Genomic DNA, 14815 nt, shown 5'->3' on the forward strand with positions numbered 1-14815 from the left:
GGTAATGGTCTTAGTTTGCAGATTTGCGTCTGAAGAAGTGAATTTTCATTTGCTGTGCCCAGCTCTGGTGAGTGCGAGAATGCGTGAGAAAGTATTTATTTTAGCTCAGTAATATTATTCTACTGTTATTCTTCAACAGCCTAACCAGAAATGTTGAAAGTTCACTAAAATAAAATTATGATGATATGCGTATGTACAAACACTCACTCTATCGCCACGCACTTTACTCACAAAGAGCACTTTTTTTTTTTTTTTTTTTTTTTTTTTTTGAGGGGAGGGGGAAAGATGGAACATTCTTTCTACCAGCATGGATAGTTCCACAGGACCCAGCACCATATTCATGTAAATACTTGGTTAATGCAGGGGAGGTGTAATAGTTGTTAGTGTACAAGATTTGGTGCCTGTTGAAATACCTGTCCTTGAGCACTTTACGACTGGTGCTGAGAAACCATGTGGATCATCACTGGGTATATCAACATCTGTAGCTGAATGAACTATTACATCAAGCAAATATCCAGTTTTGCAGTCACGTAGGACAAAGAATTTCAGTTCAAAATGGTGACGCTTTGATGGCACATACGGAATAAATGCTAAATGCCCCAGGACAACACAAGCGACTTGTCGATAATCACTTTTGGGAACAGCCGGAAAAGCCTTGCAAGCAACTCCTCGAGCTTGGTCAGGATGGGTCTTATTTTCCATAACCTGTCATTGGGTGCTGGGCCATAATACCTGTTGAAGTGCAGGAACCGTAATAAGGCTAGGTGCCTATCACAGACTATATATTTCCCAAAGGTAGGTGTGCCCACAAGTTCGTCTACAGACCAATAATCACTGAGCACATGTTTCCTCATGTGGGGCGTCATCATGTTCAAAGCAAGCCATACAAATAACTCCCCCACCTCCACTGGCATCCACCCCTTCATTTTTGTACTCTTGCTGGCGCAAACCTCCAGCCAGCTCACACTTATGGCCTCCTGATAGTTCTCAGCCACCAGGTAATGCATACTGGCAGTGGTGAAGATGACTCTGAAAAAAGACATCATAGTCCAGGGTCTGGGCAACAGCTCACCAAACTGCACATCTGCCCCTTCCGTATCAAAAGCAGGCACTTTCTCAACACCTGGGAGCCTTGGCCATGGTTTTTGGCTAGCACGTCTTTTCTCATCAAATGGACGCCCATGCCCACGTGCATGGCCACGTGCATAGCAGGGAGGGGAAGGAGGGCCAGAGATGGGGAAGTACGAGGGTGATGACTCACCTGGCGTGGGGCTTCCTGGGAAGATGCTGGCGGCCCAGTTACACCACTTGAGTGCAGAGTGGAACTTTCCACTATCTATCTGTCTATCTATAAATTTGTCTTCATTTCTGTGTGGTGTCTTTATGGTTTCCTTTCACTATAATGCAGCAGCGGTCGAGTGGTTAGCATCGTTGACTGCGAAGCTGCCGGCCCCTGAATGCCAGGGTTCGAATTCTGATGGGGGCATCTGGTACCACTCGACTTTCTGTGTTAACACATGACGGGTGGTAACTGCTGTAACTTGGATGGTGTAGTGACCTTGTATCCTGAACTGTGCATAAATAACCCGCCCCTAGGCTCAAAGGCCTATGCTGCAGAGATGGCCACCATGACCAAAATCCTCCTGACGCATGATCGCATTTTTATCTCAGTATGCTTTGTTCATATTTTAATGTATCCAGTTTATTTCAGCACATCCACGTTCCAGAGGTTACTACAGTCACCTAACCTAGGTGCTACCCTAGGTCAGAGGTTCTTGATCAGGTGTGCAAGCAACCCTTTGGGCCACAGATGTATTTTCTGTATACTCTGTCTGTCTGTCTGTCTGTCTGTCTGTCTGTCTGTCTCTCTCTCTCTCTCTCTCTCTCTCTCTCTCTCTCTCTCTCTCTCTCTCTTTCTCTCTCTTATACCCCCTGATTGTACAAGATTGTTCCTCCAGTCCCTTATAACGCGAGGGATATAAGATATTTGTCGCCTGGACCCATTTTAAGTTGACCTGCGTAAGGAGGAGGTACTGAAGAAACAATACTCTGTCTCTCCATTGCCAGAAACCTTAATCCCGTAAGAGGAGGCCACAAACAAATCGCCTCCATGTCACCATGTCCACGGCCATTTCACTGTCCTCCCCCAGGGTCACATCCGCCTCTTCATATTATAAGTCTCTTCAGCCTCCCCGACGATGAGATGGAGGAAGAAACAAAAATATGAAGGCATAGTTTCCTGTCTGATCGTGGTTTCCTACCAGCAGAGACAAAGCGATATGGAGAAAGTGGGTCATGGTGACCTTGGTTGTGCGATGGTAGTGTCTCAGTCTTGTGTTCTGTGTCTGCTTTGAATCTAGAGTCACACCCAAGCCTTGGTGAGAATATAAAGTGGGTAGCAATAGCACGGACTTTAATATGCATACGTAAATCCGTATCCTATCGGTTCATACCTTATGTAATACAGGCTATGACACACAAACATAGCCATTTTAACACACCGACCTTCACATGCATCACTTTCACTACAGACACCTTTTTGCCATTCCTACTTCGTCAGCATGAGGCCGAGTAAACTTTAAGTACCACTCTCCTTTGGCACGACTGATGGGAAATAAAATGAGTGAGAGATGTAGGAGGAGAAAGTGAGCAGTAGAGTAACTATATGTATAGGTATGACATGAAATAATGAAAACAGTATGAGGGTTTGTTGTTACTGTTGTTGTTAATATCGTTGTAGTTGGTGGTGGTGTTGTGGTCCGAAGCTTACGTGGACGTGAGTCAGGGGAACTCTAGGCTAAAGCTGTCCTCCTGAAGCCTACCACCCATCTTCTGAGCGTAAAGTTGGAGTTCAGATGCATTCGTATAACTAGGCAATGGAGCCACTCAGTTATATCGGTGTCATCTCGAGCAGGCGTCCCTCTCCAGCGACTGGGGAAGGTACACTGAAGAGACTTAACAGAACGGAAAGAAGTATATCGATGGCAGGAAAGAAAATGGATGTCCCACGCAAGAACTGTGGAATGTAAAAAATGAAGCAACAAGAACAGAAAAAGAGTGAGTACAAGGATTTATCTAGCACAGGGAGATCTATGGAATGGGAGATGAATGAAATGTTGGAAGGAGGAAAGAGGAGAAAGTATAGTAAGACCGTGCAGGATACCACTTCTTTTTCTGGTATTCATTTAAGTATTTTTTCCAAAGGAACCGCTCCAGAACGCTATTCCCTGAATCGGAAAGATCACGAAAATGAGAGAGAGAGAGAGAGAGAGAGAGAGAGAGAGAGAGACGTACCCAAACCCGTGCAGGATACCACTTCCTTTTTCCGGTATTCATTTAAGTATTTTTCCCAAAGGAATCGCCCCAGAACGCCGTTCCAGATGCAGTAAAAAACAATGAGTCAGAAAGATCACGAAAATAAGCGAAAAAAAGTACGAAAACCGAACTGAAAACAGAATTATAATTTCACAGAACTGCTATCTACAGTATATTAAAAAAATGAGTGAGGCTACAGATATTTATACAAATATATTGAGAACTGTTAAATAACATCGAACTAGGATACATGATAAGGAAGCGATAGTAGAGGTTGAAATTTATCAATGAAGGTGTTATGTGAACCATAAATCAACAAATAATACGGTAAAAAACGATTGTGAATATGGAAGGAACACAGACAGACTCAACGGAAAGAAATAGAATATGAGAGGGAAAATGCATGGAAACTGAAAAAGATTATTTTCTCGAACAAATTGCAGGAATGTGTCTTCAAAGCTGCCACGACCGTAATCTCTCTGCGCCAGATCCTTGATGACTGTCTCGTCACGCCATGTGGGCCAAATGAATCTGTAGTTCTCATGCTGAATAATCTTAACGTTGAACCTTTTTGACTTGTCTGGAATGGTCGACTGCTAAATTATCAACTGATTGTGTAGTTGTACATCGCTCATAAAACGTAAAATGGGGGCAGATTTCATGAAGTGCATACTAGGGGTAACCTACCATTTTTTTTTTTTTTTTTCGGTGCAAGTTATTAACGACTACCCTGGGATACAAGGCAACAGTGTCATCGAGGTTGCTACAGTTACCTCACCTAGGTGTTACCCTTGCTCAGTAGTTCTTGATCAGGTGTGCAAGCAACCCTATGGACCGCAAAACATTAAAAATGCGATTGTGAAACATACATACCAGTTCATTAATATATTGTATTTATAGAGATATTGAAATTACTTTGCTGAGAAAAAAAAATGTGTATTACCCGCTTTCTGTTTTTAAATTTTACGAGTGAATTACCTACTGTAGATGACAAGCGTCTATTTTTTCCCATTCTCATATTGCTCTTAATGCCTCACACATATTGCTCTTAGTGCCTCACACATATTGCTCTTAGTGCCTCACACATATTGCTCTTAGTGCCTCACACATATTGCTCTTAATGCCTCACACATATTGCTCTTAGTGCCTCACAATACTGGCCAACTTTGATACTAGTGCTTTCATATACCCCTTGACAACTAATATATCTATTTACACACGCCAAAGAGCTGAACACATTCATTTAAAATGCAGTTATGAACATTATTAATGGAAGAGAAAGGCGGTCTTGTCACCAAGGGATTAATTATTTGGATAATATCTGTTTAAAAAAATGCATACTTTTATTCCATCTATGAGGCTATTCATGCAGAAGGATTGCCCATAAAGCTCGAAATAAAAAATCATTTCCAGGACCTCCAAAGATATTTTGGTTATGGAGCAGTTTCTGTGAAACACTGGATGATACGAGGTCCATTTATTTCCATCTTGATTCCATTGATATTAATGACACTTAAACATGATCTTATTGGATTAAAGATCAATAAAACATAGGCAACGCAACGCTGTTGCAACCCTCCAACTGACCAAGCACATAGCCCCACATCCCCGCACAGCTAACCAAGCACATACTCCTCACCTCCCTGCATACCTAAGCAAGCGCATAACAGCCATCACCCCTCCCCCCTCCACAATCTTTTCTTTTAAAGATGAGCGTAAGGAGAACACCTTGTATGAGATTTCTCATACAGGTCGTATTGAAATCGCTTAAAAAAAAAAAATGTTTTCTTTTTCATTATATATGAAAAAATAACTACTTAAGACACAGCATGCTACCCATCGGAAGCCACCAGTTCATTATGAGACACATAACTATGTGGATTTTCATGACTCTATATTGAATATTTACTGAGTTATGGCCAGCAAATGAAATCATGACGCCCGGCCAGCCGCCTTGCTACCCAGCTATGTGGACGGACACCTATTGATCCCAGTAATAACAACACTCTCATCTGACTTTGTCAGGTGAAGTGTAAAAAGAATAAATACGATAGATATCTTTTAGTGTTCTCACCTCAAACGGTGTTCACTGCTGGCAAAAAATAAAACTGAGATTCTTATTTCAGTTGTAAACATTTACTTATATGACACTGGTTTATTAATGCTTCATCATATCAAAGTAGTTTTGTGATCCGGGCCTTCGGAATAGGGTGGTCAGAGAGGGACATAGAAACAATATAAGAGAACCAAGGGATATCCAGGTTTAATTGAATATCAGAACCTGGTGAATAAAATGTTCACATATGGTGGTGCCGTTAATTAAAGGTTTCACTTCTGGCTTAGATTATTTCCCTCTTCAAATAAGTAATATTCCAAACTCTTTTTAGTATCCATTTTCATGTTGGCACCTCATACTGAATTTTATACTTTCTAAGTACAAGTGCTTAAAACTCTGAAATCATTTTGAAAAAAAGAAAAGAAAAGAAAACGGAATGCTGTTGCAACCCTCCATCTGATCAGACACATACCCCCCACCTCACTGTACACCTAACCAAGAGCATAACGGCCCTCTCCCCCCCCCCCTGTATAACACAGACATTAAAACTTAATAAAATCAGTGATATGGAATACGGAAGTGTGACAGGAAGCAAAAAACCGCCACCATCATCACTACCACCACCACCATCATCATCGTAACCACAACCACCACCATCATCATCACTGCCACCACCATCACCATCATCACTGCCACCACCATCACCATCATCACTACCACCATCACCATCATCATCGTAACCACAACCACCACCATCACCATCATCACTACCACCACCATCACCATCATCACTACCACCACCATCGCAATCACCACCACCTTCATCACTACTACCATCATCATCATCATCATCATCATCAACGTTACGCTATTGCAACCCTCCATCTGACCAAGCACATACCCCTCACCTCCCGGCGTACCTAACCAAGCACATAACTGCCCTTACACCCTCCCCCCGTATAACAGAAACATTATTATTTTTTTTTAAATCAGTAGTTTATCCGTGGTAAACATAATATGGTCCCCAAAGGTTGCATGTGGGATTTTTTTTTTTTTTTGCCTTTTCATTATTAAAAGAAAAAATAAGAACTACTTAAGTCATAGCATTCTACCTATCAAAAGGCACCAGTTCACTATAAGACACATAACTCTGTGAAAATTTCATGACTCTATTGTTAGTACTTTCTGAATTTTGCTCTAGAAACGAAATCACTGTGCTTTTTTACTTTTTCATACAAAAAAAAAAAAAACTACTTAAGACACAGCATTCTATCAAAAGGCACCAGTTCTCTATAAGACACACAACTGTGTGAAATTACGCGGCTCTATAGTGAATAGTTTCTGAGACTTGCTCCGGAAATGGTATCTGTACGCCCAGCCAGCCACCCAACTCTACGGATAGACACCAGTGATAACAATACCTTCCTTTGACTTTGGTAGGTGGAGGGTAAATAAACAGTAACAACTAGAAGGAACACATAAAAGAGTGAAACTGCTGTGCCCACCAGTATGTCTAAGGGTCGACTATTTAACTTTGCCCCTTGACCTTAACCTTTGACAGATTACACTCAAAACTGAATAACTTCGTACTGGCATAACCTTTAACCATTTCATCAACTTTGGCTCAAATAATATCAAAGTTGTTTAAGCTGACTTTGTTCAGTGACTGATTTTTTATCTTTCACTGTGGTCTTGAACATTGGTTGTTCTCAAAATCGAATCTCTCTATTCCTGTTTTAGTCTAAACCCTTCTACTAATGTTAGTTTACATGGGATAAAATCTGTTTAAGATCTAGCCAAGTGACATTGATCTTTTACTTATTGTTCTTCAAAGCAGTAGGTCAGCCTCTTCGGTGATCTTCAACACATCCCCAAGTTAAACTGAAATCAAATAAAAACTGTTTTAACTATCTTTTTTACATACAGACGCAACGGTTGAGGTTTGACCCTGTCCTATGACGACCTCTGACTGGCTAAACCCCTTTATTATTGCCTAACTCTTAACCCTCCACCAAGTTTGGTTTTTATCATATCAAAACTGTTTGAGTTTACCTTGAGCATTGGCCTTGGCATTTTGGCTATTCTGTGTGACCGTGATCTATGACTGCTCCCAAAATCGAATCCTTTTAATCTTACCTTGTCTTCGGCCTCTCCACAAAGTTTGATTTACATAGGATAAATATTGCTTACGTTTACACTGTCCTGTGCCGAAGCCCATTGACATGTTCTCATAGGCAATATTTTTTCTCTTTGGCTGGCTATCAACATTTCCATCAAGTCTACTTATAATCCGATCAAAAACTGTTTGAGTTATTTTGCCAACAAGAAACACACACCGGTTGAACGATGACTTTGCCCTGTGACTTTAAGCATTGAATGATTATTCTTAAATGATACTACAAACCACATTTTCCACCGTCCACCTGAGGCAACATAACTTAACATTTTCCAGCTTTTTCCGGTGGTTCATCTTGTAGTGCAGAAAATGCCCTAGATCCTTTGCCAGAGGTAGAAACTGAAAAACTTGTCACTCGATACTGCAGCTCAATTGTTACGACTAATTAAAGGACAAAGCTCAGTTATGGTCAAGCAGTTATGCAGTAGTATACAATACTTTGCCGCATTGTAGCCGATATATAAATTGAAAAGAAAAAAAGTATTAACATGGAACTCTGAATTTTCGGAACAAAAAGGTCGTGATGTTTGTTAGAGTTATTCACGATGTTCTTTGTTCATAATGGCTGGAAGGTGGTATTACTTTTTAACCCTTTAACCGCGGGTATTGTTTTGGCCTGACTGTCCTCTCCCGCAGGGGTTTCAGCCAAATGTGAACAAACCTTTAAACCTTAATAACTCTGCACAGAATAAAGCTAGAGAAAAAAAATAAGGTACCATTAGAAAGTACTAACCTTCAGCTTTCCATTGATGTAGGTTTCATGACTTTGTTGACTTTCACAGGACGGGCAGTGCCGTTAGAAGTGAGGGGTGTAAAGTCACTATTTTACGCCCCACACACCAGTACCAAATGCCACCCACTCTCTGATAATAGTAATATAAACATATATGAACACTGCACGTACGATAAACACCCACTCTGTGTTCACTGAGGTAGGTAAAAGGCACTTCACTGCGGCTGCGCCCGCACTTCACTGCGGCTGCATGCCCACTTCCTCTGACTTCACCCGCTCACTGACGTTTGGTTAGCGGCGATCTTTTCATTATTTCTAACTTCTAATATTATTTTACATATAATCTGGGCAATATACATTATATTTACACTGCACTTATTACTATATTGCGTCACTGTCGCACACAGAATTACACAAGTGCCGCAGAATTACACAAGTGCCGCAGATTCTCTTATTACAATATCACTTATTATACTGGCCAATATTTACATTTTTTTCTAGGCAAAATATCCCTTATTACTACATTATCCATTATACAATTATTGGTAAAGCACGTCACTGTCGCATTACTGTATATCACTGTCACTTTCAGTATTTAATCAGAGAGTGGTACTCGGCAAAGCACGGAGTCACACAGAGAGCGACTTGGCATTCCTAGCACTGGTGTGTGCTCATTTTTCTCGTCCGAGGCCTCCGTGTGGTGTTATGACATACTCTGCAGTGGCCCTGTGACAACCTGCCGCCTGCGGTAAGAGGCAGTTTCACAAGCTGGTGCCGGCTCATGTAATTGCGGCACTCAAGACGGTCAGGTTGTGTGTCAGAGTGTCGCCTCGGGATCAATGCCGTCACCTGACCAAATCGTGCAAGCAGCTGCTGCACGACAGTCTTGGAGAACTGTCTCAGGGATGGTTGCCTTATGCCCCCGACTTGTGTCTTGTAGAGGATGAAGGCGTTGAGCATGCACATATCGAGCATGTGCAGGCAAGCCTTCCTGTACCATCGGGTGTTTCTCGTGAGACAGTCTATTTCGCCAATCATCATATCAGACTTATCAACAAGTCTCATGTTCACATTCTAATCAATGACGGCATCAGGCTTCATGATTGGCTCTCCCGTCCTGTAGCTGACCTTCCCAGTTCTCTGCAATTCCCCCTTGTGGATGGTGCTGATCATATTCACGACCTTCTTGTCATGCCACCTGATCGCCAGAAGCTTGTCTGACTTCTTCAGGTGCACATCTCCCTTGGATGATGATGATGCTTCTGGGAAACTTGGCCACTCTTTCCTATAGCTCCGTACAGTGCCAACAGTGCCAATGCCGTGTTCAGCCAGGTATTTGGAGAGTTTCGGTGCTGTGTAATAATTGTCTGTGTACAGCACATGATTCCCACCAAAATACCTCTCCATCAGCACTTTTATAACGGAGCCAGAGAAGCCAAGGGGGTCTTTCCTGTTCACGTCCATTGTGCTTGCAGAGTAGATGACGAAATCAAGGATATACCCTGTCTCACAGTCACACAGCACAAAGAACTTTATCCCAAAGCGGTGGCGTTTGCTGGAGATGTACTGCATGAATTTGAGACGTCCTCTGAACAATACCAGGGATTCGTCTATGACGACTTTCTGCATAGGACGGAAAAATCGCATAAATCGATCCCTAATCCTGTTGAGAAAATCCCTCACTTTCCACAAAGGGTCAGTTTGGGATGGGTTTCCATTGTCAGCGAAGTGCAGGTATCCTAGCAGCTGTCGAAACCGATCCCGTGACATATACTTCCCGAATGTTGGGATAGAAGTAATGTCATCCACGAGCCAGTACTCCTCCAACTCATGTCTCTTGATATGGGGCATCAAGAACATCAGTGCAAAGAACACATACAGCTCTCTGATCCCAACAGGCAACCACGACACTTGCTTTGGTGAGCCAATAGGTCCCAGCCCTTCTGCTGCACACTGAGCTGCATACCTATTGGTCTCATCGCTGACATGCTGCACGATTTCGTCATCCATGAAGGCCAGGAAGTAGTCAACAAATGCTGTATTCCAGCATTTGTCATATCAAACGGCGGATTGTGTGGCTGAAAATCTGCACCGTCAGACCAAACAAATGCATCAACTTTCCCTGTGCGTGGTTCAGTGGAAGTGGCAGGTCGCATTGCACTCGTTTCCCCGTGAGAAGGAGCTGAGGTGGAGGCAATGGGTGAGGCAATGGGTGAGGCAGGAGGTGAGGCAGGAGGCGAGCGGGAGGGGGGTGAGTGCGGGGGTGGTGAGTGGGGGGGTGGCGAGGGTGAGGGAGCTGGGCGGGGGGGCAGGCGGGGGGTTTACTGACCTGGTGCGTGGTGAAATTTGACCCTTTCTTCCCCACTTATCACCTCGCTTATCACCTCGCTTATCGCCCAGCTTTGCCCTCCAACTGCCACGCATCCCCTTTGTTCTAGGCCGGCCTGCCCTGCTTACCCTGCCTGCACGGCCTGCCTTCCCTCGCTGTGCAGGCTCTGGGAATTCATATTCCTCAGATGATGTAGACTGAGGAGAGGGCACGGCAGAAGATGAAGATGATGTGAGGGCAATAGGGCTAGGGGAACGGGAAAGTGGTGGGAAATGCTTGCTAGGGCTTGGTGTAGGAGATGTAAGTCTGCGCTTCACTCCCTTCCCACGTGCAACACCAATTTTCCCCATAGGTGCCTTCCCTTTCCCAGAGTAAGTTGGGGGTGGTGGGGGGGAAACTACATGCTCACTTTCATCACTGTCACTGTCAATGGTAAAGGGTTCACCACCAATCACTGCAAAATCGTCACTACTTGCTGTAAGTGTATCACTCTCACTGCCACAATCCAAAGTTGTACTTACAGTTTTGTCCAGCTCTGTTCTAATTTCTGGAGTGCTCAACCCCTTCTGCCTCGCCATCGGCAGTTCCTTCACCGGTGTAGAGGTCGAAGGCACACTAGCACTCATCATTTGCGAGGAGGAAGCGAGCGACGATGAGTCGGGACGGAGCGCCATTATCACGCACAGAACTGGACAGATACTGACTGATGCGTGTCAGGGCAGGGGTGGGGGGGCCCCCTCGGGGTGGGAGGAGGGAGGTGTGGGATGGCTGGCATGAAAGAACTCGACAGCTACTCTTGCATGAGACAATTTGCGCACAGGAAAAACGCGCGGTGTTCAAAATATTCACGAACATTCCAGAATGACACCCGCGGTTTGGTCCAGTTTTGTCGATGTCATTCTGGAATGACACCCGCGGTTAAAGGTTAAACGATGTGGAATATAATTATCAAGACAGTAATCATATTTCGAAGAAAATTTTGGGAATACCATTGGTGTCGGATTCCCTCATTTGCCGAAAAGGCTTGAAGCTAGAAAAGACTTACCTTCGACACGATCTATCTGTTGTTTGCTTGTTTCTGTCTACTTACCTTTCCTTTTTATTTTTTTTTCCTCCTGGAGAGACCCATTGTTCTATGGCTCTATTTTAAGCCTTGCAGCCATGGGCAAACTACATTATCCTAACTGAGGGCTGTCATATCACATGTTGAAACCATGGCCGCTGAAATGTTCTTGGTGAATTTCTGTTTAACTGGTTAGTCTTCTCATTTTCTGTACTACTCTACAGATGCATCAACTATGCAGTCACTTGACTCTCTCACATTCTGTTCCAACACACAAGCAAAGCATTTAATTAATCACACAGAAAACTTTAATTAAATATTTCGTAGGTCAACAGCATTCATGAGGAACACTCACATTTGATATTCTTTCGTTTATAGAAGCAATGAGATTTTTTAAAAATATCAGAACAGAGGAAGGTAAAAAAAAAAAAAATGAATAAAAAATAAAATCCATACACCAGATTACTGGCGTCCTCCATTCATAAAACATCTGTAACAGTTTATTTTTTATGCTAGGAAGAAGGAACCGAAGGTCACAAGCCCACAATAACTGTTCCTTCCAAGAGAAAAAACAAAATACGAGAGAGCCAAATTCAAGATCCGATCATTTCGAGATGCCTGGACACACTGCGTTTGAAAGACTGGAGGTCATAGGAAGCAGGAAATACAGACAGAGGGAGACAGTTCCAGAGCTGACCTGTTGCATAAATGAAGGACTGGGAGTAACGGTTAACTCTTGCATTAGAGAGTTGGACAGAAAAGGGATGAGAGTTTGCTGCTAGACAGGTGCTACGTGCCCGTCATAGAGGTGGAGGAATGCAAGCAGACAGTTCAGAGAAGCATTGACCATTGAAGTAGCAATAGAAAAGAGATAAAGAGGCAACAGTGCGGCGAAGAGACAGGTTGAAGGGAGTCAGTAAGAGGACGAGAGCTAATGAGAGGAAAAGCCTTTGACTCCACCCTATTGAGAAGAGTTGTACTCCTCACAGGGGCGGATAAAACCCATGAATAAAATCAACAATTGTGCTGGGGTAAAGAAGGAACAGAGTCGGCTTAGCACACCTAATCTCTTGGAAGCAGATTTTACAAGAGATGTAATATGATCTTTCCAAGATATGTCCCGAGTGAATAAAACTCCAAGCATGTTCAAGGATGATGCAGGATTAAACTGAATATTATTAAAAATTAGGGGGTACACCTGTGGAAGATTTTGTGGGGTTGATAGGTTTAAGAACTGAGTCTTTGATGCATTAAAAACAACCAGATTATTTTTACCCCAGTCAGAGATACGAGCCAAGTCAGACATTAGGTGTGCCATAGCCTCATCCCTTGTTTCCTGAAGTAACTGCTGAGATGGGTGCTGCGGGAACCGAATGGAAAGGTAAAGGGTGGAGTCATCAGCATATGAGTGGATAGGGCTAGATGTACAACTTAGAAGGTCATTGATAAATTAGATGTACAACTTAGAAGGTCATTGGTGAATAAAAGGAAGAGAGTTGGTGATAGGAGAGAGCCCTGAAGAACACCACTGTTGATAGATCTAGGAGAAGAACTATGGCCGTCTACAACAGCGGCACAGATAGAAGGATAGAAACCGTAAGAGGGCAGTTTGGAAATTGAAGATTTATGCCAGACTCGATCGAAAGCCTTTGAGAAGTCAAGTGCAATGGCAAATCTTTCGCCGGTCCCGAAAGGAGGATGACTAGGAGCAGGGTGTAAGCACAGAAGCACAGTTCTTGAGAACAACAGGAGGGACTCCATCAGGCCCATATGCCTTGTTAGTATTGAGGCCAGTGATGGCAGAAAATACATCAGCTGAAGAAATTTTAATGTCAACCATGAGGGGGGAAGTGAGGTGGAATTGGAGGAGAAAGTCTGAGTGAAGAGATCTGCTTTATCAGTAGAAGAAATAGCTACAGAACCATCAGAGTAGAAAAGAGGAGGGAAGGATGACGAGGTAAACTGCCAGATGGAGCGGGAAGAATTCGAGTTGGAGAGTTGAGAGCATTTAGTGCGGATGAAATTATTTTTAGCAAAGCGAAGAACAAACTTTGCATGATTCCGGGCAGAAATGTCAAAAAGATGTGATTCGGGGTGGGTTGGCTCCAGTACCTTTTATAGGCCCTCACCTTGTTGCCGACAGCATTAGAACAAGCGTGATTAAACAAAGGCTTTCTTGCATTAGTCAAAGGATATGAGAAAGGAATGTATGCTCTCATGCCCGAGAGAATAACCTCTGTAATGTGCAAGGCACACTCAGATGGCTCCCGGCCATGGAAGGAATAATCATTCCAGGGAAAATCAAAGAAGTACTGCCTGAGGGCCTCCCAATCCGCAGCTCCAAAGTGCCACAGACGTCATTTCTTTGGAGGGCCCATAAGCTGTGCCAGAGAGATTGGACAGGTTAAGGCGATAAGGTTGTGATTGGAGGAGTCTAACAGAGAGAAAAGATTAACAGTGTAAGCAGAAGGATTAGTTGGAAGAAGAGGTCAAATATGTCGGAGCTCTCTCCATGGCGGTCAGGGATACGGGTAGGGTGCTGTACAAGCTGGTCTAGGTCATTAAGGATAGAAAAGATGTAGGCTTGTTCACCAGGTGGATCAGTGAAAAGAGAGGAGAGTCAAAGGTGGTGATCAACACTGAAATCTCCTAGAATGGAGATTTCAGAGAAAGAAGAAATGGATAGAATGTGTTCCATTGCAGAAGTAAGATGGTCAAAGAATTTTTGAGTCAGTGGAATTAGCAGATAAGCAAACAGTGCTGATATGTTTAGTCAGAGAATGACGGAAAAGCCGAAGTCAGAGTGTAGAGAATTCAGAAGAATCGAGTTCAGGAACACGAAAAGATGAAGTGAGTCAGACAGTGGTTCCAGGCAGCTCGAGTCATCACCAGGAGAGGGGCGGAAGGTGGGGGCATTTATGGCCCCCTCCCTGGTGACTCCGAGGCTATGTGTTTTGAAGCTATGATTTATTTTTGATTTTTGGTAAAGAAAGTGTAGTGTGTACTGTGCATGTAGTTTGGTGTTAATAGTTAGAGAAACTTGTATTGGAGAGCATGCTGGTCTACTCTCTGTGTTACTGAGACACTGAAAAAGTTCAGTAAAGGGGGATGGTCAGGAACTAGTCCCGAGGGCTGATGAAACG

At 43.3% G+C, this 14815-nt stretch overlaps 1 protein-coding gene across 1 annotated transcript; it reads right to left on the reverse strand.

Annotated features, from left to right (window-relative positions):
- Positions 1 to 590: 590 nt before the first annotated feature.
- Positions 591 to 1007, reverse strand: LOC145411245 (uncharacterized). The gene has a single exon (XM_080281313.1). It carries the CDS (start codon positions 1005 to 1007, stop codon positions 591 to 593), a length of 417 nt encoding a protein of 138 aa, XP_080137439.1.
- Between the last annotated feature and the right edge of the window lie 13808 nt (positions 1008 to 14815).

Source organism: Coenobita brevimanus, chromosome 88 (assembly GCF_032717465.1).
Source record: "Coenobita brevimanus isolate Jiangsu-jjx chromosome 88, ASM3271746v2, whole genome shotgun sequence".
NCBI lineage: Eukaryota > Metazoa > Arthropoda > Malacostraca > Decapoda > Coenobitidae > Coenobita > Coenobita brevimanus.